The following is a 27,910-nucleotide window of genomic DNA, read 5'->3' on the forward strand; positions in this document are numbered from 1 at the left end:
GAATACTAAAGATGGTGTGTTCATGATTTAAAAAATTCTGTATACGTTATTAATTACAACATCCTTATGTGCGGAAAGTAGGTTGGTCTACGGCTGGTAGGAAAACAACCAAGAGTTTGCACACAAAAAAATCTCTTCCTACCGGGAACTTATACGCTCAGTGAATATTTATTTGTAATTTGTCAGCCGAAGAAAATAGATTGTCATTACTACAGCAAGACTTGAATCATTAAAAGTGTTTGCTTGCAATAGAGAACCCACATATAACGACTTACAATGGTATCAGTTTTCTTCACTGTTACTCTTCAGTAAACTCAGAAAATAATAAGATGTTTTCCTTCCCAGATGAATCATTACTAGGTTTGCTAGTAGTCCAGGGTGTGCCTGTAGTGTCGTTGATTGAAAACCACAAACTAGTTTACGCAAGGTCAAGTTTGTTTGTTATTTTATCAAGTTAGGAAGTTAGGTAAATGATCCGGGCTTACCTGGACAAATCCCGTTCACTTTGTTCCAAATGCAGATGGTATTCTAATTTATCTAACACTATATATGGAAAGCTCCACGAATTGGTGGATTTTAGTCTTGGGAAATAATTCCACTGTCGATATTTTAGATCCCAGATTGACTATTGCTACGCCTTATCAAAAACGGTAATCTTTAAATAGATATTAGACCCGTGGTGATGCAGAATATCTACACATTTTTTTGAGCATTGATAAAAATAGAAAGGTAAAAGAGCAGAGTTGACGTGTATTTAAGAAAGTCGGATCGGTCACGGTGTACCAACCAGTACGTGGAACAACTTAACAGAGCATCAAGAGCGATGTATTAATAACCAGGAATGTATGTCTCTAACATAAATGTAAGAAGCAGCTAAAGTGTTATATTGTATACCTCGTACATTTATGTTCCGTCTTTATCCCTTGTAACTCGACCGGTCCATACAATGCATTATATGGACCGCCCGGTCCATCTTTGTGTACAAGTCACGCTCTAGGTGCGGCGAGAAATTTGTAAAATGCTTCCCTCACAAAAGGAACGGTATTCATTCATAACAGCACGTTACACTGCCTTGTGTAGCCCCAACATTTAACTCAAAACTGCCGTAAGACCCCAATTACTATACAATATGTGTAAAAGATATTACCTCTATTAAGACCATTCATACAGTCCTATATAAAGAATTAAACTGCAGTGGAAAAACCTGTTTTGCAATGATATAGTATAGGTTTTTTGTGCTTGCTTGTTTTCTTTTACTCTATTTCATTGTTTTTATCTAGTCCTAACCTTGAATGTACTTCTTTCAGAGTAGATGTTATAACTGTAACACAATTAAGATAACGATACAATATGTCACTCAGTTGATTTGCTTTTCTCCAATTTGCGTAATAGATCTTCTGTATGTATTGGTCAACGTCTAGGGTAGTCTCGTGTGCATCCTGCGTCTGGTGAACGCCGACGCCATATTGTCACGTGGTCTAAACAATTGGCCGCATTTGAAGAAATCTCACTAATCTAAATTGATTTCTTTAATATTCTGTTAGGGACACAATGCAGACTTTAAATATAAATTGGGCTGAACTATAGCAGTCGCCACCTCGTGTTCAAGCTTAACTAGCACTTCGGTCAAATAGTTATTTTAAGAAATATTTTTACGTGTAAGCGTAAGATGAAGGAAACGGGTACACATCACGATATTTTGTTTATATTGCTCATTTCCCAATGCGTCATCTCAAATATTCTTTCTCCAGTGGTCTAAATTTATATGAGATGATGTACGAAAGCCATAATGCTGTCAAGATTAAGGCGAAAATATCACCCCACTTCTACGACGTGCTGAGGGTAACGATTGTTTTGCAAATGCTTCACATTTCATAAGCGTCGTCTAAACAGTTCCAGTTCAAATCAATTCCTTTATCAATTTTATTCAATATATCGTTCTACATGACAAATATTAGAATCTGAATACCATCCCTCTTCTACGAGGGGGTAAATGTGATGACATTTTATCAAACATCATGCATTCCGACTGCATCTTATGCAAAATTCCATTTACAATCGATCTCTTGATAAGCTACGTCAAAATCGATATATTAGGTGAAAGATTACTGCCTAAATTTACCAAAGATTAACATTGATGACATGACAACCCAGAGTCTGACAAAGACCAAAATACCAACCATCTTCAATTATAGGGGGTGAGGGTGACGTTTTGGTAAATACGGACATTTCTGTCACCTAATAATTCCATTTGTATTTGATTTCTTGAACAAGGTGGCAAAGCAACCGCCCAAGCAATCCTCACATGGGGGGAGATGGAGCCGAAATTACCATCAAACAAATCTTTTCATTGGGAGGGGGCCCAAGCATTAAGTTTTGTGAGGAGTAGGGACGGGATTTCTTGCTACGGCGCTGCATGAATAATTTTAAGTTGATATTGATATATCATTGTACATGCATCGTATTCATCGTGTGTCATTAGGCAAGGCACATTACTTGCCTCAGCATGATATAAACTTTGTGAGGGTTGTTATGGTTGGGGTGGGGTGCTTCCAATATTTATTTTAACTATTAAAGAAGTCCCACCCTAGCTCGATTTCCACCCAGGCTCGATTTTGGTTGGAAGTTAAACTAATGAAAGATAGATGAAAGCTCCGAGCCCCAGTCAGCAATGCCGACGGTTAGATGGTTAAATATACAAAAAGGCTGAAGTGCAATGAATAACAATTTAATAACAATTCAATAAACAAATGATTGAAATTCCCAATTACACTTCTTCCACTCGACCCTTTAATACCATACTGCATCACTTGATTAGCAATGTGAGATCGATTTCCACCTGTCCTTGTATTCTACTCATCTGTGGTATTCTTCTCTCTACTATTTCTCGCAATTCCTTCTCCTCTTCCTCCCTGACTTTCTCCAAATTCCTTCTCCTCCTCCTCGACGTCTCTATACTCCTTCTCCTCCTCCTCCACTTTCTCCTCCAGACTCCTTTTCCTTCTCCTCCACCTTCTCTCCACCGACTACACTTCCGTCGACTTCGACTGTTTCAGCAAGTCTCACTTCCGTCTCCAATTTTTGAAGACTCGGGACTCAAATGAATCCCTACGTTCTGTGTCCTCTAAAAAGCTTCCTGTGAAAATACAAGGACGATACAATATTTTTTCCTTAGCTCCCTCATCTCACACTACACACAGCCTATCATCAGATAACGGCTATTAAAATTCTTCGGTCACGCATTCATTCACATCGAGATACCATACGTTCTAGTATGGTAAAACAAACGTCATAATACAGCACGGTATCAATTACTTCTTATACATACATCAATGAATTGCGTCACATCAGTATATATTCCTAATCCCATTATACTAAACAATATCACAACAATCAGACGCATTTCTTTACCTTTCAACTCACACACAGTACACAAATATTCAAATATTCATGCTCTGATATATGCATACATCCATATTAATTAATCTTACATACTTCACCCATTTTTCAAATTCACAATTCAAGCAAGTGTCAATTCTAACATAACGCATTAATAAATGCACTAGTTTACTATAAAGTAACCTAACAGCGAATTACAAAATTAATTCTGACCACATGCTAACAATCTACATAATTCTCTACTTAACACTCAATCAGGTTTCACAAATACGCATGTAAATGAAACACTACAAAGGTAATTCTACATACAAAACGATGCTAGCAATTAAGCATACATACAACAAATAATTACAAATATGATGCCGTAATATTCTGCAACAATCGAGAAAATAACTTACTGACCTTTTCGAAGCTTTTTCTTTTTTGAGAATATACCGCTACGTTTTACCGCCAAATTACGAGTGGCTTACTCGGAGTAACCCTATATGGCTCAGCAATCTTCCTAGGCGAGACTAAATTGTCGCTTGCTAGTTAGAAGGTATAATTCGCGTCGAATTGTAGTAACGCCCTCTATTTCAATTTTTGATTGGACATCGGTGTGGACCGATCCAATCAAACTTAGCGGACAATGTCCACCTCGCTGTCTGTCAACGGGGTACGGATAAGAACACGCCTCATTCACCCCGCGGGCTACCCTGTAATCGTAGGACTAAGCTGTAATACGTCGGTGTGGTAACTACAAGCCTTTATCAAATTATGTGGGCAGTCGCCTTCGTCAACTCAAGTTTCCGGTGTTCTGGCTGGTCACGGTAACATTGCGTAAGAGATTAACACTAGCCTGCGGAAATCTTTAGACATCAAACACATGGCCGCTGTAATATTTCCAAGACGGTAGATTATAGCTTATACATGACTTTATAGCTGGGCTTAGCAAACGTGACAAAATTTAATGCGCTGCTTTAGTCCCCAAAAACAAACCAAACATGGAAGGTCTTAAAACCCTTTTTTTTATAATTTATGCAGATTTACAGAAATATACTGTTCAATCAGAATTGCCATTAAAGCAATCTATATGAATCTCATGACTTTACACGGTGGAAATGGAAACAGAATGATCAATCAGATTTGACGTTTGTGTCAAATAGAACAAGCCGGAGGAAAGAGGTTAATTTTGAGCAGGCTGTTAAAAAAAATACAGTAGTTGGTAAGTTGCATGTCTCTGCAAATGCTTTGAAATGTATTCGTGTTTCATTGACATCCTTCTATTGTTAAGAGTCGTTCAACAATCACTGAAAGACATTGATATTCCTTTTTTTAACTAGCTAAATTCCCCGTTCTAGGTCAAGGGCCATAATAAGCCTAAAAGCATTTTTAAAACTTGATTTCATGTTATTTTTAGTAGTGAAGTATTAAATAAATAATAATTAAAGTCTTTTTAAAACAAGTATTAAAAAATTTGGGAAGAGCGAGTTTAAAAGAAATGTACACAACATTAGGGGACAAATATTTTTAAACAACTGTCATGCCGCCGCGAGTTTCGAACTCGACACCTCTTGTATGGCATACGTGACAGACAAACGCGGTTGTTTATACATAAGACTATGTTAATTGCCAGTCATAGGACGGAAATTACAAAAAATATAAAACATAAATTAAATAATGGGATGAGCGAGCTTAAACGATAGTTCCAACATCAAAATACAAAAAGTATTAATAAACAAGGATGCCGCTGCGAATTTCGAACTCGCGACCTCTTTTGTTTGTCAGCCAAGAAACAGAGACAAATGTGGGTGTTTATTTATAGGATGTTAAGCGCAGAACAGCAGCTTGGAATTTTCTCATGACTGATTTGATTTGCTTGCATAGTGAATACTGTTTTCAATATTCCATTAATAAAAATCGAAACCTTAGTATAAGCGTATTTTTTAAATTTATTTTTTTACTGTCCATCTTTACCAAAGAATCACATGGAATTGAACCCTGTGTTGATTCCTCATACATTCGCAATCGTTCATCCAAAAATAAAATCCTGACAGTGTTTTCTTAATTTAAGAAAATATGTCTTTACTTTTAAATATTAACACAAAACACATCAACAAAATGGTTAAAGCAATGACTGAATCTTGTATGAATAAATGAATATGAATGAATATGGACAGCATTACTTTGATTTCAATGTAAATACATTGACTATAACCCATACTAAGATAACTGACTTTCTTACACTTGCCTTTAGGATATGAGAACTATTTTGCCTTTCAAGTATGACTCAAATACTGAGTTTTCATGCATGCTTGTTTTACGCTAGTCAAATATGCTTTTAACCCATGGGTCATCAAGTACGATGCCATACATTGTACAGAATGTTATATTTCGTATATTCGAAGTTAAGAGCCATTCTACTTTGTAGTTGTTGTTGTGGGGTTTAACGCCATTTTTCAGCACACGATAGGCTATACATGGCGGCCAGTAATAGTGGTGGAGGAAGAACCCGGGAAAACCCCGGAAAGAACCACCGACCCACGAGAAGCTACTGGCAAGCTTTCTCACATACCCACATTGGCTGAATCGAGACTCGAACCCACGCAGACAGAGGTGAGATGGCAGTGATCCGTAACGGAGAGCGCTTTAGACCACTCGGCCACTCGGGGACCCCATTCTACTTTGTAATATATATATATATATATATATATATATATATATATATATATATATATATATATATATATATATATATATATTCACTTCAGAGTATGTTCAAATGGTTGGTTGCACAGGAAGGGATGGACTTAGAACTGAAGCTATTATTATTATTATTATTATTATTGTTTTACAACGCGTCCGACTCGTGTGCGGGAGGTTATGGGTTCGAACCCCGGCCCGATTCGTACCAAAGACTTACGAAAATGGTACTAACAGCTACTTCGCTAGGCGCTCAGCATTAAGATGTTAGTGTTAGGACTGGTTGGCCTGGTGTCAGGATAATGTGACTGGGTGGGACATCATGCTACATGTCTGCGGCATGATGCCCCAGTGCTAGACATTGCTTTAAACTCCCACACTGCAGACATTGTAGCGATATGACTGAAAAATTGTTAAATTGTTAAAAATCCAAATCACACACACACACAGAGTTTTACAACAGCAACCACATATCTTTCGAAATTCCTGAGAAGGACATGCAAGAACATAAAACACTGGAAACTGGCTGTATACACAAATATTTGAATTAATTTTTTGATTGTCCATAAAAGGGTCCTGAATTCGTATGTTGTCAAAATAATGCACCTAGAAGTGCAAGTGGTATGAAATTCGAAGCAGAAAAAAATGAAATAGACAGATACATTGTGCACGTGACTTTAAAGGAATTTGTGAAACCTGATGCATCTATTGAAACTGCTTGACTGATGATTTAATTCAACGCATACCAGAGACATTTGATATCATACCTACATACGTCAATGAAAATGTTCAACATTACAGCATATTTAAGTGCATTACTAATTAACTGTATGCAATACGTGTTACTCTTATTTAAAAAAAATAAGTTATTTCGACCAAGCAAATAATTGTCTCACCTGTCCCCCTGCTAGAGACAAATCAATTTTAACTTTCTATTGACTGTAACCTACACAAAGGACTGAGGAAAGGTGGGCGTGTGTGGATATAAAAGAACAATTCAAAATGAGATCAATCGCCCACACTCCCACCCCGTCACCGGGTTTGATATTTGACTTTTAATCAAACTTTGATCAAAAAGTTATTAAAGGCTGTCAAATGACCTTGACCTTCCACCAAGAACAAAGGGAGGATAGTGTTTGTGTGGAGACAAAAGGAAAATGCTTGCTTATTTTCTAATCCAAATGTGACGCCGATTGATTTAGAGTATGGGAATGTACTAAAACAGAAAAGAGGCCACACCCTAACCTTGTACCTGTTGAAGATACTCTCACTATAGATGGAATAGTGATGCCCGTGTCTTCCTCTGCTAAAGCAAAGACAACTTAAGAAAGTTGCTTATTTATATAGCCACCTCTTCTCCAACGTTTCACTTATACGCATGTGAGGGAAATTAATATACAGTTACGATACATTACCCTTTGAGTACTGTACTTGGTGCTTGCGCTGCATGTACAAGAAGGGGAATAACCATTACAAAATTGTTGTGATAGCATAGTGGTTAGTCCATCTTTGCATCGCCATAAGATACACATAATATGCACCAGTAATCCCATATTCCTGTCAGTAAATCTGAGAATAATGACAGACAATTGTAATGGATTCTAATCAGCTTTAAGTTTAAATGGGCTGCTATTAACATGTAGTGGCCCTCGTCTAATATGAAGTTTCGCTATGGGAGATGATGGGTTTAGGACAATTCCTGGAGGTAGGCTTACTGACTGTTTTACTGATTTTTGAATATAACTTTCCAGATTCAAAATGCACTCTAACTTTGCGATGGTCAATCGAGGACTCAGACTTGAGTCTGTTTACTGAAACAGTCAGGGCGGTCCTAATCGGGGTCCTATTGAAATGTATATTCCATCACCGCAGATGACCACCAATATTCACTCGTCTATTTTTATCCCATGCACGTTTTTTTCTTCTCAGATCAGCTTTTAAGAAAAGCAGGCACGCCTCTTTTCATTCTCTCTCGAATCAATTTGTGCGCCACGTGCGAATGATGCTATTATAGTACATTTTATATATGTCATTGTACGCGCGCTCAGTCACTTTTTGAAGTTATAGGTGCCATTTTAGAGAATCTGATTACACATACCTCTGAATGACGTTTATTCACTTTATTTCGTTCCTTGCTCATCAAAACTCCACTGAAGATTATTGCATAAATTCCTCGAGAAAAGATTAACGTCAAATTCAATGATTACGTACAGCGACATTTTTAGACGCAATCACCAATCCGGTTTCTTTCGCGTGTTATGATGAAATAGGGAAGACGCCTTCTGTTGGGAAGAAGTTGTACTACAAATATAAACAGACACCCGACAATGTTGTCATTCATAAACAAAGACTGGGAAAATAGCGGCTGAAACAATACGGCAGACAAGTCCAATAAATTCGAGGTAATTAACTTCGTATATTTTGCATGTATCTTATATTTAAATTCGTACATAATACCTATTTTTTTCCTTTAAAAATATCTTCCTTCATACACGTAAAGGACAGAAGAAACGCGTCTGTCAAGTCCGATATGTTTTAGTTAAATGTTGCATTATGCTAAATTATAATCTTAAAGAAATGGCATATGAGCAATTCAAACATAAAACGTATGTTACTCCTCTATCCCATTTATAGTTGAACATCCATGAAGGTGATGACTGAAAATGCGCACGATTTCTTGTTTGCTCGACTGTACCTTGATTCCGCACGCACTAGTAATAGTTCAATCCAAGATCAACTTTCTTGACCTATTCTGATGCCGAAATGGCACTGTAAAAGTCCATAGCGATCGATAATTTTAGTTTCGAAATTCTGTTATATTGTGCAGATAGCTAAAAAAATCACGATTGACGATTGCATAAACTTTTTAGAACTATATTACAATTAAATTTTAAAACTAAAATTAATTTTAACATTTATATCAGTAAGTGCGCTTATATGACCCGTGTGACTTTTACTACAGATCACAAACGGAATTTCTCTACTGTATCGCATCACTAGGACTCACGGTACTAATTCAGTTCCCATAGTAAACCTATACAAACACCTTGATATTAAAAATTCAGTAACTTAAAATGTTTTGAGTGCTCATGATCAAACCTATATTTATCCGTATAGATGAAACCTGGATGCCAGCTTCTGTGTAGAGGAAAGGATATGAGCCGCGGCATTTTCTGGACCTGCATGTGTTTGAAACATGTGCTTTAAATTCCGCACCAAAGAGTCAGGTGCTAATTTTAGTAATGAGTGTTCCAAACTCAAGACTGTTAAAGGACTGAAATTCCATCAATAAAACAATGTCTCTATTTTTTCACTTACAACTAGGATAAGCTCTCAAAAGATTCTTTTTCCTACAACATAACTTACATTATTAACCAATCCTGGTCAGCCTAACCCATATATACTCTATGTTCACCCATTTCCAGGCTGGTTCCCATTTTTCCATATCATTAGTACCTTGTGTCCACTACTTTTGAAGCGCTCCGGAATCAGATCGGAATTACAAGCGACTTCGTTGACTGAATTGAAGGGTGGCAACTCTGAATTCTACACTGGCTATCTGAACGTCGTTTGAACCTAATATCCTGATTATTTCAAAGAACGATTTATGTCAGATAACTTTTTTTTAAAACAAATCATTGCCTTCCTTCCAAAACTTTACATTGGATGAATAGTGAAATTTATTATAAACGACGCCATTAGGGCTTTAGCGTTTCTGAAAAGAAATTGAATAAGTAAAAAGGAGTAACTCTCGTATCTCATGTGTTCAAAGAGATGTATACCAGATTTTACTGAATTACTGAGATTATCAACCAGGGGCGTAGCTACCGTATAGCAAGAGTATGGAAAGCACAGGGACCCACGAATTATTTTTTAACACCATATAAGGCAGGGGCCCATCGATAAGCTTTGCAAAGTGGCCCAAATATCCTAGCTACGCCACTGCTTTCAAACAGTGACCTATACCACCACATCATCTGTTCGAAAATAAGACTCACCAATGCAAAAATGGCGATCGTGTTACCAAAGAAAATTTTGTTTCATTCGAAATGCCAAGAAGGTGTTTAAGACTCCTGGGACATTCAGGTTAGAATTTATAAATCAATGAATGAAATGATTAAGTTTTGTGCATATTATATATCCTTCATGCCTTTTGTTTTAAAAATCGGTAGGGGAGGGGGTACAAACAATAGGTTGTGCTATATATTATATACTGTAGATCAGGGGTCTGAAACAACCCTGAGGGCCGCGTGGGGGCATTTTTGATGGACCAAGGGCCGTACCACCTTTGTTATCTCTCATGACACCTTGTGACGCCAATCATTTTGCGGGCCTCAGGATACGGAGTGGCGAATGCCGCGGGCGGCGTTTGAGACCCCCGCTACCGATGCACATATTGACTATTCAAACTGTATTTAAGTTGCCAAAACAAACGAGGTCCAAAATAAGTAACATTACAAAACTCACAAAATAACAACTCTGCCAGTATTATTTTTATGAAAATAAATTTAAAGAAGTTAAAGGAATAGGGAACATACAATTAAAGTTGTGGTTATATTACTCATTTGTTGCCCAAGATAAATTAAATAATAGTTTGGGGCGACCCAGTTACACCGAAAAATATTTACAGTACATTATAGGGAATGAATTGCGCGAGCGTTCCGATATGCATATTTGTCGAGTAGAAACGAGGCTGAATAAACGTGACGTCACAGGATCTTTTGCAGCTATCGGCCATTGCTCAGCATCCTGTTGATCCATTGTGCTTGAGTGTAGGCAGCTTATTAGTGTTTGTATTCGAGTTTATTTTCCAAGAATCTTCCAAAATGCCTCACTGTGCTGCGTTTGGATGCAACAACAATTCAACAGGTAATTTTTTCCGATTTCCGAAAGACAAAATCCGACGAAAGGCTTGGATCCATTACTGTCGCCGTGAGAACTTTGAGCCGGTAACTCATAGACTTTGCAGCCTTCATTTTTCAAAAGATCAATATGAAGTTGATCCAGAAAGACGTGCAGAATTGGGATATTTAAATGCCAGGGCAAGACTGAAGCCGACAGCAGTACCAGACATTATTCTTACCCTAGGCCTGGGGAAAATCTACCGACAGATCCGAGTGGCAGCAGCACCACAACTGTCAAACCGAAACAAGTAAGAGGAGCCTATCACAAACGGCGGAATGCAGAGGTAAATAAATATGTTGTATGCACTCTAATTTCCATCAATGTCGTGACCATAATGAAATTGAAGTATTTAAACAATAATATCTGCGTAATATAGAGCTTTGTTCATCTCAGATTCCCATGCTTCTCCAACATTATCACCACACCCCAACCCCATGTGCTGCGGAGATTGAATTATTGCGTACACTATATATTCCTGGAACATATTTACATAGGAAAGAGTTTTTTATGACGCTAACGTTAGAGTAACAGTACTCTGTATTTAAAATATAGTGGAATGCATAATTTAATGTTTTTCACTATCACCTGAGAAATATGAGCCTTAGGCTATGACATAGGATAAACTTCTTTGTGTCTCCCCCCCACTTTCTTTTCTCCTTTTGTGCGGCCATAAATGTAATGAATCAGTTGTTGCCATGTGACTACTCAAATGTTTCAAAGATTCTACATACATACTACAAATGCTTTTTCTTGTCAATACTAGTTTTTTTTTTCCTTCAGGTTCTGCATCAAGCAATGCAAAGTTACAATGCAACTTATGTGCTTGATACACCTGCAAGTGCATGTGCTCTGGTAGAGGTAGATGATGCTGAACTCAGCATACCAGCTTTCGTACCAAGTCCTCAGGCCCAACCACAAAAACTAACACGAAGTGTGAAAGTTCAGGCTAAATTAGATCCCACAAGGAGGATTCGCAGAATTCAGGTTCGAACTGCAACAAGATCAACAGCAATTCAGTGTGAGCTCCTAAAACCAACAGAGGATTCAGATAATGAAACTGAACCAAGCAGTGAGGACGACACTGATCCTGATACATACCACGATTCAGAATATGAACCACATTCAGATACTGATGATGGAGAGGACAGTGATGATAACAGTGACTTTGAAGATATGCACATGAACTATAAGCTTGATAAAGATGCAAAACCAGAAGATCAGCAACAGTTTCTGGTGTCTGAGTCTGCTTTGGCAGAATTGACGAGTGTGTGTAGGTCATGTTGTTTGCCCTCCCAGACGTTTGTGAAATTTTCTCGAGGAACAATGATCACAACAAATTCAGTTTGTGTCAGTGGGCACATTCCAGAATGGAAAAGTCAGCCCTGTGATGGAAGAATGCCATGGAGTAATATGTTTACTGCAGGAGCAATATTTTTCTCAGGTATCAACTGTGCAAAAGCTTTGCTCCTATTTGAGGGAATGAATATGCAAAGTTTCAGTAAACGTACATTTGCAAAGCTACAAACAACTTATATTGTACCTGCAGTTGAAGTGGTATGGGAGAAACAACAAGCTTCCTTAATTGAAGAGCGCACTGGAAAGCAAATAATATGTGGAGGTGATGCTCGTTGCGATTCCCCTGGGTTTTCAGCCAAATATGGGGCTTATACTTTGATGGATTTGGAGGCCAAGAAAGTACTTGACATCCAGCTAGTGCAGGTACAATATATGGTTGTCATTAGAGCGTTATGTGAATGTCATTATTATATTGTATACAACTTTTAAATTGGCACATGAAAGAGGGAGGCAGAAAGACAGCATTTAACTTTGAGCAGAATTACTCAGTTGTCAAGGTCTTTTTAACATTGGTTATTCCACTAGCATACCAAATTTCAATTGTGTATAGCTAGCACTAAATGTTGATTGGGTTGGTTGGTTATGTTTTACCAGAATATTATACTTTTGTATTATAGTCTGTACTTAGATAACATAGCTGTATCAAATTTTATCAAGTTGAACTACCTCAAGATAATGCAATTAGATCAATTAAATGTTAAGTGATTGTTATGTTACTGGGAACTAGACTTGTTGTTTTGAAATTGTCAGAGATACATATTTAGACTGCTCAGCAAATTTTAATACCTGCAAAGGCTAGCCAATGCCACCTGCCTTTTGTATCCTTGAAAGTGCTGTTAAAAACAATTAATCAACTTTGCAAATTGTGCATTTTCTTTCTATTTAAGAGCAACGAAGTTAAAGGGTCCACACATATGGAGATTGAAGGTCTGAAGAGAGGATTGAATCACATTATTAATGATCATGGTTTGACCATTAAAGTCCTTGTTACAGATCGGCACAGAATGGTGCAGAAATATATGAGAGCAGCGAGCAGATATGAAACACCATTTTGATGTATGGCACTTGGCAAAAGGTACATAATTGAATTTAATTGAAAACATTGTCATTGTCATTTTCTTACGGATGCTATTCTCATGCAAAATTATGCCTTTGTTTGAACGCATGCTTTTTCATTTTCAGACATCTCCAAGAAGCTGGAGGCAGCTGCAAAAAAGGATGGTGAATTGATTCAACCATGGATCAAGTCTACAGTGAACCATGCCTACTGGGTTGCAGCTTTTTGTGAGGACAATGGTAAACGTAAAGTTGCCAAATGGGAATCACTGATGAACCACATCACAAACAAGCACGCGGACCATTCTACCATCTTCTGCAAATGTGAACATGGTCCCATTTTGGAAGAAAGACAGTGGTTGAAGGATGGTGTGTTTACAATTAGAATGTGTATAGAAAAGTATACATATGCTTACATTGCTCTATTTCAATATCCAGTTACTGATGCTAGCTGTGTACACACGTGAGCTACCGGTATAACCAAACGAGAATGAGATTTGGCCATAATTTTATCACGATTTTTTATAATCAGAGATTTGTGTGTGTGTGTGTGTGTGTACATATATATATATATATATATATATATATATATATATATATATATATATGGTTGGGAAACACAGTGCTATTTATATTGTGGGATTATTCTAAAGAGCTGAAATCACAATACGCCTTTGATTTAACCAAACGTGTTAGCACAGACTGATAAACTTGTTCATATACACAATCATTTCTCTTGATTAGGATCCAGGACATACAAACTTATGGATAAAGTCGTTCGCAGTCCTCACATACTCCGAGACATCCAGAAGCTATCACCTATACATCAAACTTATGGCTTAGAAGTGTTCCACAATGTTGTGAATCACTACGCACCCAAGAGCACACACTTCTTTTATGGATCCATGCTTGCAAGGTAATTAGTATGCAATTAGATTAGGTGAAAATGAGAACATGTTTCCGATCAGCTTCTCCTAGCACTTTTTTCCCCCCATGGTGATAAAAAAAACCTTGCAGAAATTAATTATTGCATGAAATTGAGCCAGTTTTGCCAGTACATTGAAACACTTAGATATTAATCATTGTATTGTATATATAATGTTTAAAAACTAAATTGAAAAAACCCTTCCTGCCTACCTTAATTGTAAAACTAGCTCAGTAAGTAGCAAGAATCACTGACCATTTAATTCTGATTGTTTTTTTTTTTTTGTTGCTTTTATTTCTTCAGGTTACATCTAGCTGCCCTGCACTATAATGAAAATTCAAACAATGCACATGCAGTGACCAAGACTGGCCAGGAGCAGTGGAGAGTTGTCTATCCAAAAAGCAAGAATGGGATGGAGGCTGTTGTAAAGCCCTGCAAAGTAGACCCAACCTTTGGTAAGATTTTGACTAAATATGTTGGTGCCATATCTGTTATGTGCTGTATCCTCGTTTTCTACACCAAAGCCATTGTGTATAAGCTGCTGTCACAATTTCTCGGGGATGATTGATGTCAATTGTAGATTGACAATAGCCAATTTTAATGTATAAATGTAATGTCCAGTGTAAACAGGTAATCAGTGCTGGATTAAGGTGTTGTAAGCACTGAAAATATTATGGTACCCTCCGCCTACAAAATGTGAAACTAAAAAAACAAACAAAAAACACTAAAAGCTAAAAAGAAAAGTAAATCAAAATACATGGAGATCGAATTGGTCATATATAATTCAATAATTTCATCATCAACACTTAATTTGAATTTTTTCTGGTGCCCTTGTTGGGCTGGTGCCTTAAACATGCCCTTAGTGTGCTTAATGTGTAATCCAGCACTGCAAGTAATTAGAAGAAATAAAGCAATCTCTAGTAAAATCTGAAATGTAAATAAAATAATTAAATACATTTATAGTTCATGGAATAAATTTTATTAAAGTTCATTATGTTGGGACACAGGTTATTCTATCGTTAGGAAAATATAACAGTTCAAAATTAAAAAAGTTTATTGATTTCATATCTTGGTGCATTTTTATTCTTTAAGGTTACATTGCACTCCTGAAGCAGGCATTGCTGGACTTGAGGCAGGACTTACCTACATACACAGAAGCATACATGTTCATGAAAGGGGCATCTCAGTATCCACCACCACTCACAGCACCATACAAACAATTTTCAAAAGATGCAGCACAAATTACGCTTTATGAAATCCTAGAATTTTTATGGTGCAGCATATCTGAAGCCAACATATTCCTCTGAGGGAAAAGTTTCTCTGATTTTTGAAACAACACAGGATGGAAGCACTTTACAGCTGTGTCTGCCTAGTCGATGCCAAATCCATGTGACAAAACGCCGATATGCTATATGCCTGTATGTTCTGAAAATAAATATAGAATGCCTGTAAGAGTAAATTCATACAAGAGTTAGTTATTTCTTCTTTGGTAAATCATGCTGAATTGTACTTTTAGTACTTCAGGTGAATTACGCTTGATATGTTTATTTTTTTTCTTCAAATTATTAATCTTCTTTGAATACATATAGATTTGATACAAGACATCATACACGTGAAATGACTCATATCATTATAAAATTGTTCTATTTATTTGTTGTTTGTTTATTGTGTTCTTGAAGACTCATTAAACCTAGTTGATAAGCAAAAAATATTTGTTGTCATGATTGTTATTAGAATTTATAACAAACCTGCTATTCTTTTCTCAAAACAAGCATATATATATATATATATATATATATATATATATATATATATATAATCTTAATGGCACATGAGCACAATCCAGGCTGTATAATGTAAAAAAAAGTTTAGATATCATTCCAAAGAAAAGACAAGAGAAAATGGTAAAGTCTTTAAAAGAGAAAGCTACATTTTGTTCTTAAAAACTGCATTCTTTTCATAAGTTCAAGACCATCACAGCTTGAACATCATAATGGAATGCATCCCTCTGCAATAAATGTTGCCTCCATGAGTTGTAAGATGAAAACACTTTGAAGTAAGAAAATCTTGCAAATAGTTTGTTTTGTAAAATGTGTCCCAAACATTGTCACAAGTGTAGGAAAATCTGATTAAACAGGAACTTTAAAGAAATTTGTATAAGAGTGAAAAAATTACTCATGTATTGGTTCATTATCATCCAAAGGTCCATGATGTTCCAGGTATTCATACAGGGATACTTCCAGCACATGTCTGTTTAAGCAGTTTGCAATGAAACTTTCATGGAGGGTTATACATGTCAGGTCACCCTTCTTTTTCTCAATTACCTCTACCTCTTCTCAGCATAAGCACTCAATTGCTGAGTTCATCATTTGGCAATATCCACAATCACACCTGTAAGGAAAGAGCACAACATAATTTTGACCATTCAAGAATGTTTAAAAATCACTTTCAACATTTTATAAGCATTGAAAAGGAAAGATGTGGATTAGAAATAGTGAAAAGTTAAGATGCGGATTAGAAATAGCATGCTGATTCTGCATTTGAAATAAAGTTTGACAAAACAACATTAGTTCTCAGTATGTTGCCTTTCAAAATTTAGAGTAAGCATTATCAAGTCAATGTGATATTATGAGTCGAATTGTATTTAATAGGTTAATATTCAGTGCAACTTATGATATCGTTTGACCTGTGATTTTTGTGTTTATAGATTACAGAAGGAGTTAATCTTTGGTGTGTACTGACATTCGTTATCATAGTCATGTATTCTGTGTGGGCTTTTGTTCCTTATTTGAAAAAGAAAACATATACTTCACTGTGTGAAGGAGTAAACGTAGCTGAAGTTTAAAATAATGAACAACAAAAAAATCTGTTTACAGTGTACAGCACGTCAATTATTTCCACTAGAAACAGTGCTCTGAAACAATGCAGCAATTATAAATTTACAAAATCTACATATGGCTTTCATTGCTTTAAAAATTATGAAAACTTTGCTACTTAATATCGAAAATGTTTTATTTAGCAAGACATAAACACTAGAATACAGCTTTACAAGCATCTACTTTGATAACTCGCACTATCGGTATAATTTAAAAGTTTCAGGCAATCGAGGGAGGATTATCGAAATTTGGGTCCACCGAAACTAACAGATTTATACACACAGGAGTTGACAAAGTTCCAGTTTCTTTTAATGAAATGTAACGTGCGTTCTGCTCATTTTTTTTATATGAAATGCATGCTATAAATCGGTACAAACCATTGTGTGTTCTTGAGTCGTCCTTCTTCACTCGGCAAAATATCCTCATCATTCGAAGAACATGACGACGTGTCATCACTACCCTCTTCGTTGTTAGTCTTCAAAAGTGGCTCAAACTGATACGGTAAAATGTCCACGCTTACTGAGAAGTCGGAGATGTCGTTCTCGCAATTTTCCAAGACGCAAAAGGGAAAAGAAATTATCTGAATCACGCTAGCAATCTTCGTAGCTAGCTCGGTTGGGTGGTAGCAATAGATCCTATGACGTCACTACCGGCCACGTGATACGTATCTAATTATCTTTCAAGGCACTTGCGCGGATAACCGAAATATTTCCTTGTAGTAACTAAAGGGCCTGAGAACGGTGTATGGGAATAAGATAAAATATAATTTTGCACTACAGGCAATCAAATAATATAAAACCAACATGTACGTTCCCTATTCCTTTAAGCAAATTTACCCTGGTCTCGTGTTGCTTCAAAGTTGGCTGGGAACAATTCGTATTTGACCAAGGCAGGAGAGTGACAAGGGTCGTGAACGCTGACCTCCTTTTATTCTATTATTATTAACCAACCCAAATTAACCTAGTCATATCGCATGCAAGCACTGGGTACTAAATAATCATGGACCAATCAAAATCAAGTACAAAACATCCTATGCTGAGACAAACGTCAGTTTGTAAACACGAGGATCCAAAACATAAGACTCGTTATTGAATTAATCTTGCTGAATTCCACGCGAATCACTTCAAATAAAATGCTAAATATACAAGGCATCATACACTTAGAATGTAAATAGACAAACCGCGTTATACAAATGTAAAATCAGTTAAAACTATGCATCTTACAGCGTTCGTGGTGGTAATACTACTATGTGCTTCAAATGAATGAACTCTCAGATCACGTCTGCCGAAAAAAGTTTACTTCTTTGTGAATGAACATTGGGGCAATTAAGCATAACAGTTACGTATAACTAATGCGGTCACTCCTAATTGTCCGAAATAGCCCCCTTTATGGACAAAAATACATGTTACAAATGGAGCAATGACGAGAAATACCATGCTGTAAGCATGCTAAAAGTGACGATGTGAACTGTAGTATTCGCATATTCTTCAGTTTGTATGTCCGTTCCGCTCCCCTCCACCGACCTATTCAAAAAATGAAAAGCATCATGGATATTTAAAAAAAAATGCACAAAAGTTATTCATTCTGTTCATCAGTTTGTAATTTTAAACAAGGGGCGCTAACCGGGGTGGACATGGGCAGGAAGCAAACATGCAGTGGTCAGCTATGACGTTTTAAGGATGTAGGCCAAAACATGTTTAGCGGGCACCCATGTTTTAACTTGATTGTCGCCAGGGGGTCATTAACACTGTCAACTTATTCGCGTTTAAAATTAAACGGAAACTCTCAATGTTAAAAAACAGACAAACTGTAAGCAAGCAGACTGTTTTTCTTGTTACTATAATAGTATTTTCATTAAATAAAATAACATGTCATCTGCGTCCAATATTTGCAATATGACGTTGCAATATATCTAAAACAAACTCTTATATACATGTTTTGTGAGATCTAGCTCCAAATGTAGGGAATTGTTATGATTATCAAAGATTTTGAAGTACATCACATATGTTGCTTCAAAATATAGACCCGCCCATGCAAATATGCGACCATATTGCTAAAGAAACTTCCGTTTGATTCAAGTTGCAGTGTTTGAGAAACCAAGGCGACAATAAGGTTAGAAATTATACATTGATAAATTAAATGACTTAAGTTTTGTGAATTTTCTATATCGTTGATACCGTACTTTTTGGTAGGGGGGTGTTTACAAACAAACGGGAATCGTACTGAATAATACATGTGTAAATATTATTTCCCAGAGAGAACAGAACTATCACATCGAATCTTTCAAGACACTCAACTCTTTTAGTAGTAATTGCACAGGTGCTCGACGCCAGCATGATGTTGAGGGGGAAAAAAATTGAAAGAAAAAAATCATACAGTGACAAAAATACCTTAGCTTGCCCCCATGACCCGTTCTGACATAGGACCCTCTCTATCCTACTATAACAGAGAGAAGTTACGTAACTTCCAAATACTTCGTTCCAAACATGACTCTCGATTTCCTTCTGATATTTCCGTGTTTAAAGGCACATGACCATACTATATGGCGTGTTTTACTCCTGAGATATGTTTTCTATTCATCAAGCCATTATCGACTTTTCTGCGTTGTACCAAACTGAAATTACGGGCTCCGAAACGTGCGATTTTCGCTAATTTTGAATGCTGAAACAAGTCCGAACTCATCTGACAATAAGTATAACCTTTTGAGCCAATCATATTTCGGCGTTGGTGTGTGTGCCGCATAGTTTACCTATTTTGACAATAGTGTCGCTTTTATGTGCAGTGAAGAAGACAATGTCTAATTCTTCCATGGAACAGGATTCCTAAAACTGAATCGAGTTATTGGTATGTAAAAACTTACTTTTGCATCTACCACTGTTCTATAATCAAAGAAGGGATGTATCGTAGAGTCGCAAACATGGTACATGTAGCTGTTTTCACCGGTTGTCACATGAGCTCGGACTTGTCTCAGCAGTTAAAATGTATAGACTATTTATAGTCTCAACTTGTCTGACGATCGTGGATAAACAGCCATGTATCTATTTATAGCTATAACCTGTTGAATTTCCCATGAAATCCCACTATCTATTTATAGCTACAACTTGTCGGAAATTCCTTTGGAAATATCCACTCTCTATTTCTAGCCTCAACTTGTGTGACGTTCTGTTTAAAAACCCTAGTATCGATTTACAGCAATAACCTGTTTGAAAAACCAAAGTCTATATTTATAGTCTCAAAATTTCCAACTTCAGTGACGTCACTGTACTGAACACTAGGGAGTAATGGCAACAATAATGCAAGTGGATGGCCTGAATACACGCATCTGTAGGTAGATAGGTAGGTGAAATGTATTTGATAGGGATAAAGGGAGTTTTATAGAGACAAACAAATAATAATAATAATAATAATGAGGACTTTGCATAGCGCCTAATCTTAATAAGCTCTAAGCGCTTTACAACATTAGACAACACCTATAAGATAAAAAAAAACATATATAACGATATGATTACAAAAACAAACACCATAAAATTAGAAAACATAAAAAACATGCTGAGAATATTTAAGGTAGGAAACATTATTAGGCTTTAAGTTTGTTCCTGCAGTCGAAATAAGTGGGTTTTGAGAGCACTCTTGAATGGGATGACTGTGTCTTTGTGTCTAAGTTCAGTGGGCAATTCATTCCACGTTTCTGGGCCCTGGTATGCAAAAGAACGCTGTCCATATGACTTGGTTTTCATAGTGGGAATAATGAGTATACGATTGTCAGCAGAGGAGCGTAAGTATCTTGCTGGTGTGTACACATGGGTGAGGTCGGATAGGTATGTTGGACTAGAGTCCGTCAGTGAAACGTAGCACAGAGAACAAATTTTGTGTTTGATTCCAGATCGAATGGATAGCCAGTCTAGGGTACAGAGCAGCGGGGAGGTGTGCTCTGATCGTGGTACTCTAAATATGATCCGAGCAGCTGTGTTTTGAACTTTTTGAAGTTTCTGGAGTAGATATTGAGATGAACCAGACCGAATCGAGTTACAATAGTCCAGTCTTGAAAATACTAATGAACACACAAGTGTTTTAATGGCATCAACTGAAAGATATTTGCGAATTGAGCTGATGCGTCTCAGCTCAAGATATGCAGCCTTGCATATGTTCATGACATGTTGGTGCAGTGTGAGAGTACTGTCCAGACTAACACCTAGGTTTCGTACTGATTGTGTGAATTTAATGTTGGTGTTGCTGATATTTATTGTTTGAGGTAAAGGATGTCTTTGTGTTGTGATCAGAATGGCCTCACTTTTATCATCATTCATCTGTCTCTTGTTACATGTCATCCATGATTTCACATCAGAAATGCACCTCTCTACACCTTGGATGGTAGCATCAACTTCAGTTGGGTGGCTAGATTTGTATATTTGGGTGTCATCAGCGTACAACTGGTGAGACACTGGATGATAATCTATGACACTTGAGAGCGGCTGAGTACAGAATGAAGAGAAAGGGGCCAAGAACAGACCCCTGTGGAACACCAGAACATAGATCAACTGGGCTGGAGTGTATTCCATTTGCAGATACAATTTGTGTCCTGTTGACCAAGTAGGACTTGAACCACAGTAAGGCTGTATCATGAATGCCAAATACATGCTGGAGACGGTGAAGTAATATATCATGGTCTATTGAGTCAAATGCTGCAGACAAATCAAGGAGGGTGAGAACTGTAACCTTTCCGCTATCCAAAGCAGAGAGAATGTCATTAACTACTTTTAGAAGAGTAGTTTCAGTACTGTGGCAAGGGCGATATGCAGATTGTACATTGCTAAAAAGACTGTTTGAATTCAGATGAGATACAAGCTGGGATAGAACAACCTTTTCTAAGATTTTTGATATGAATGGGAGATTAGAAACTGGGCGGTAGTTCTTTAAATCGTTATGATCTAGTGTTGGTTTCTTCAGCAGAGGCTTTAGAATGGCAGTTTTGAAAAATGATGTGAATTCCCCGGATGAGAGAGAGGTATTAATAACATCAGTTAGTGAAGGCAATATTGGATCTAAGCACTCAAGCAGCAGTGATGTTGGAATTGGATCAAGTTCACATGACTTTGGTGCATTCCTCATCAGGATTGTACGTACGAAATCCATAGAGACAGGTTCAAATGCTGCTAATGGTTGCCGCTCAAATTCTGTATCCCAACTGTATGGTGACGACGAGTCAATTGAAATTGTGGTGTCAAGCTTATCTCTAATGGTTTGTACTTTGTCACGGAAGAAATTTGCAAACATGCCCGAAAGGTCGACTGGAGAGAAGGTAGTTAGAAGTGGTGTAGATTTGTTCCTTGACATTAGTTTGTTAGTAATCTCGAAGAGCTCTTTGCACCTGGAACTTTCCATGATCTTAGTAGTGTAGTGGTCTGATTTCGCTGCATGGACTATATTTGTGACATTCTTCTTAGCGGCTTCATAGATTTGCTATGAATAGTGAGTCTGGTGGAAAGCCAAAGCCTTTCAGCTTTACAGCGGTCTCGTTTAGCAGTGCGAAGCTGGTCCCTAACACTGCGATACCATGGAAAACACTTGAATTGATACTCTGCACTTGGTAGCTGGGCATGTTTGTCGAGCAATGAATGCAGGCAGTTATCGAGTTGTTCTGCTGTAGGAGGTAAGCAAGTTGTTAGGTTTGCTTGGATGTCATGCATTGGTTTGGTTCTATTTATCATGCGGAGGTTTCTCTTAGTAGCAGATAAAGGTGGAGGGTTAGGGACTGATACGTCAAGATGGCATATAATGCAGAAGTGATCTGATGCAAGTTCATGTGATACCAGGGAGGACCGTAGAATGTTATCTTCAGGTCTATGAAGAATCCAGCCTAAAATGTGACCATGTTTATGGGTGGGTTGATTAACTGACTGTTTGAGGTTGAAAACATTGATGGAATCTACGAGTTTTGATGTGTTTGGGTTTCCGGGACAGTCAGAGTGAAGGTTGAAATCTCCAATAATAATCAGGCTGCCACTTATCGAATTTCCATACTCCAGGAGATTCGGAAACTGCTCCAAAAAGAGAGATTCGGTCAGCTTGTTTTTTTCTACTAGAAGGAGGGCGGTATAGGCAGAAAAAAAATGGACTGACCTTTGCTCCAGCGTGAGTGTGGTTTGGACTAGTTCAAACGATGTGTGGTTGAAATTGAATGTTGTGGTGTGGTCGAGACGTTTGATCATGGAGTTCTTTGTGATGACAGCAAGTCCACCTCCGCGAGAGTTACGGAGGAATGACTTGATGGAGTAACCAGTGGGTGTTAGATCCGCACACTTGGGCTCATCGTCTGATGTTTTTAGCCATGTTTCTGTCAGGAAAAATATGTAAATATTCTGGTCGTTGATAAAATTAACTATTTCTTTGCGCTTTTCCGGTGGTCCTACTGATTGGGCATTGAATAATGCAATACGCAGAGGTATCTCTTGGATAGTTGACACAAAAAGACCAATACATACATACACAAACATACGCGCGCACACATACACACAAACGCAGACACACACACACGTACAAACATGAAAAAACAAATAGAGCCAAAATATACTATCCACACAGCACGGACGGGGAAAATAGATCTAATATCTAATATCAAAAAATACCCCAATATTTACTATTAAAAAAAATATACTATCCCACAAACGTACGCGTACGCATATACACACTCTACTATCCACACAAACGTACACGCACGCATACAAACCACAAATACACTATTGGGGACCCCGAGTGGCCGAGTGGTCTAAAGCGCTCTCCGTTACGGATCACTGCCATCTCACCTCTGTCTGCGTGGGTTCGAGTCTAGGATTCGGCCAATGTGGGTACGTGAGAAAGCTTGCCAGTAGCTTCTCGTGGGTCGGTGGTTCTTCCCGGGTTCTTCCTCCACCATTAATACTGGCCGCCATGTATATCTTGTGCTGAAAAATGACGTTATACCCCACAACAACAACAAATACACTATCCGCACAAACGTACCCGACGCATACACAAATACGCGCACACAAACGCACAAACAAACGTGAACTCATGCAAACACAAACACAAATATCAATAAAGGAGTAAATAGTGATTATAGTCCTCCACACTTAACCAAGTTGGCAACTTGAATAGTCTCTTCTCTCGAGTTCTGGTTAGACCTGAGAAGGGCTGCGTTTTTTTTCCTTCTTTTGAACTTCAGATGCACCCAGTTAATGGTGACATCTCCCATGCCTGGCACCACAGATACAACGGCGGCTCCAGTCTTGCTCCCAATTCACAGTTGTTCTTGGGAGCGCAGATGCAGCTTGAATGGTTTCATCATCCTAGTTTAATGAGACAAACAAAGATCAAAATATCTGCCCGATCTGCCAAGGTATAGATACGGTTAACACATAGGTACCTTGACTAGCGAAGATGCCTTGCAATGGATTCAAGGCCGAATGTGTGGTAACATACGGTATTAACATTCTGTTGCTACAAATGGTCTGACATTTACAGGTCACCTAAGGTCAGCTCCAGGCTCTCACTCAGTTGTAATCATATATGCATTATGATAACATTCGCGTGAGAAACTAGTGTAGGTGTGTTCTCACTGTTTCAGTTAGTTGTCCTCTGGCCATGAAATTAGATAGACCAAACCATGTTTTGTGTTATATAGCAAAAGATAACATGGTGTCAGAAGTGACAATTTTGGAAGAAGTTGCATTCATAACATTAAGAAGTGTATCTCCATAACAATACTGAAATTTGGATACACAAGTTAATGTGTCAATTGTGACATCATGGAAAAGCTCAATCAACCACCTGAAATGGACTTTAATTCCCACCATCTGACCGCTCCTATGGCCTTGTGGTCAGAGCGTCCGCCTCGGGTGCGGGAGATCGTGAGTTCGATCCCCGGCCAAGTCGTACCAAAGACTTATAAAATGATACTAACAGCTGTCTCGCTTGGCGCTCAGCATTAAGAGGTTAGTGTTAGGACTGGTCGGTCTGGTGTTAATATAATGTGACTGGGTGGGACATCATGCTACATGACTGCGGCATGATGCCCCAGGGCTAGAAATCACTATAAACTGCTACACTGCAGATATCGTAGCGATATGACTGAAAAAGTTTTAAAGCTACGTTAAAAATCCAAATCACACGCACACACACACTTGGCAGAAAGTTGGAGGAGATGGAAGCAGACTTCGCAGTTCTACTTAGATGTTGCGCTTGCAGATAAAGAAGACAAAGAACAATTCAGTGCTTTCCTATCTATTATTGGTCAGGATGGTAGAGACATTAATAACTCGTTTACATTTGAGGCCAATGCAGCTAAATAAATTGTTCCACTGATCAAACAGTTTCAGGATAATTGCAGTCCGAAGCAGAACATTACAGCAGAGAGGAGGCACAGATTCAATACAAGAATCCAACAAAAGAATGAAACCATTTACCAATATGTAACTGAACTTAAATTGATTGCAAAGAACTGCAAATTTGAAAATCTACAGGATGAAATGATTGGAGATAGAATTGTTTGTGGGACTAATTCTAAAAAAGTACATGCAAAAAAGACTTTTACGAGATCAACTGACATTACAGAAAGCACTTGCCATCTGCAGAGTAGACGAAGAATCCAAAAAGCAGATTCAAAGTATGCAAAATGAAGCAGCTGCATCAGAAGTTCATGGTGTGAAAATGAAGAAAAAAGAAAAGAAAATGGCACAACCAAAGAAAGTGGAAACGTTATATATGAAATTCGACTCCAGATTATTCAACTGTGGTAAATGTGGCAAATTACATGCAAAAGTAGGTGTCCAGCCTATGGAAAAACTTGTAACAGGTGTCGAGAACAGCACCATTTTCTGAAATGCTGCAAGACAAAACGGGTTCATGGTATACAAGAATACTCAAGCGAAGAGGAAAAACATCTTTTGTAGGAACTGTAACGAAGAGAAACACATCTGAGATGGACATGGAAAGTGTGTGCTGTGTGACTTGATCATGTCAAATATACAGATTGTAGATACACAGTTAGAAGCAATAAAGAATGGAACTAAACGTGATAATAAAATGACCAAATTACGAGAAATGATTCAAACGGGATGGTCAAATGATAAATATCTCGTACCTTTTGAATCAGAAATTTCTGAAACTGCAGAGATGAACTTTCATAAATGGACGGATTAGTTCTTAAAGTAGAGAAGACGGTAATACCAGATGCTCTTCAGAAAGAAATGCTAAAAGAGTTGCACAAAAGTCATATGGGTATTGAAAAGACAAAGCAAAGAGCAGGAGACATTATGTATTGGCCTGGAATGAATGCACATATTGCAGACACAGTATCGAATGGTTCTACTTGCCAGGAATACAGAAAGTAAAATCAAAAAGAATCATTGTTGTCTACACAAATGCTGCGCCATGGGAATTGGTTGAAACATATTTAGTATGTGGAATAATTACACCTATATCTTCTTAGTAGACTATTGTTCCAGATATTTTGAAGTTGCCAAGTTAAAAAATACACTCGCAAGCACAGTAATCACACACACAGTCAGTTTTTGCAAGACATGGAATACCATGAGAAGCAAGGAGTGGTAATGGACCACAGTTCTCCTCAAAAGAATATGGTCAGTTTGCAAAAAACCTTGGGGATTCAAACACACTACGCCAAGTCACAAGCATCCAAAGTCAATTGGTTTAGCAGAAAGAACCATTCAAACTGTCAAAGGAATTCTTAATAAGGCAAAGAGAGATGGAAAAGATCCATATTTATTGATATAGGAGTATCGAAATAATGATAATATAGGATGAGCCGAAGACTTCGATCGACTTTACCTGTTACCAACATACAGCTACATCCGCAAGTTATAAAAGAAAGAAACCTAAAGTGGAAAGTGAGTGAAAAGAAAAATCAGCAAAAGACACATTATGACAGAATAGTTAAAGAGCTTCCAAAATCTGACTTCTGGAGACAAAGTTAGAATCAGAAGACCAAATCTTTGGGAACCAGATGTTGTCGCCAGAAAAGTAGCATTCCAACGTCGTATGATATGAAAACCCAGTGTAAGGATGCAAATTTCTGTCGATCTATGAAGAACACATTAATGTGGGCCAGAAAACAATTAAGTAGATTTATGGGGACAGGTGCTTGTTAAATCGATATACTACAATGATTTCCAATGTCTGTGTCGGGAGAGTCTAGAAAAGGGAAGGTTAACTTCGATTTTATATCGGAACTGTCAGAAGCTGAGTTTTATCCAGATCTGTTCTTCGGAATTCTATATATTGGACGCCTAGTTATAAAAGGCGTTAACTATATTTAATCTGATTGGTTACGCTGAATAAAGGGCGTGTTCCCACAAGAAATTTTTTGGGGTTAAATTGCCTTCATCGAAAAAATTCTCGTCAGTCTTCAATTTTCCCGAAAGAGTGAAAATATCAAGGACTCCGAGACTGAATTTGGAAGAAATTCTCTCGTAAAACATTGGTCAAAGAGACCGGATGTCAGGAAAGTCAACGGACAAAATTCGGCGGTAGAAGCGAACAAAGCTTGAAAGCACAAGGTATTTGCGTCACTTTCATGTAATTCGTTAATACCAATATAATTATTTGCTTGAGTTGAATTGTTTATATTTGCATGAATTTATTTGTTTAAATCCATGACCAATATTTTCTATACGAGTATAGCTGTGTTGAGTTCATCTATCTCAATTCGTACAAT

At 37.6% G+C, this 27,910-nt stretch overlaps 1 protein-coding gene and 1 pseudogene across 9 annotated transcripts in view; one reads left to right on the top strand and one right to left on the bottom strand.

The window, feature by feature from the left end:
• Positions 1–27,910, bottom strand: part of LOC149779606 (uncharacterized) — a 43,756-nt gene that overhangs the window by 10,220 nt on the left and 5,626 nt on the right. The window contains exon 1 of one of the 8 annotated variants that reach the window (XM_089940383.1): positions 24,360–24,486. The exons of 1 other annotated variant lie outside the window; for it this stretch is intronic. Coding sequence is in view for 1 of the 7 variants with exons in the window: in XM_089940379.1 (XP_089796505.1) it covers positions 895–903 (9 nt within the window). In the remaining 6 variants the exon portion in view is untranslated. Of the gene's footprint in view, positions 1–275; positions 5,969–15,466; positions 15,604–18,035; positions 18,160–24,313; positions 24,332–24,359; positions 24,487–27,910 lie in introns of those variants that run through there. 6 more of the 8 variants (XM_089940377.1, XM_089940382.1, XM_089940380.1 and 3 more) reach the window with 6 other exon arrangements.
• On the top strand, positions 10,609–15,630 carry LOC149779607 (uncharacterized; annotated as a pseudogene). The gene is made up of 7 exons (XR_016415680.1): positions 10,609–11,269; positions 11,767–12,705; positions 13,230–13,417; positions 13,525–13,767; positions 14,143–14,314; positions 14,627–14,778; positions 15,416–15,630. The product of XR_016415680.1 is annotated as an uncharacterized LOC149779607 (transcript).

Source organism: Sinohyriopsis cumingii, chromosome 17 (assembly GCF_028554795.1).
Source record: "Sinohyriopsis cumingii isolate HCF-2022 chromosome 17, ASM2855479v2, whole genome shotgun sequence".
Classification (NCBI taxonomy): Eukaryota; Metazoa; Mollusca; class Bivalvia; order Unionida; family Unionidae; genus Sinohyriopsis; species Sinohyriopsis cumingii.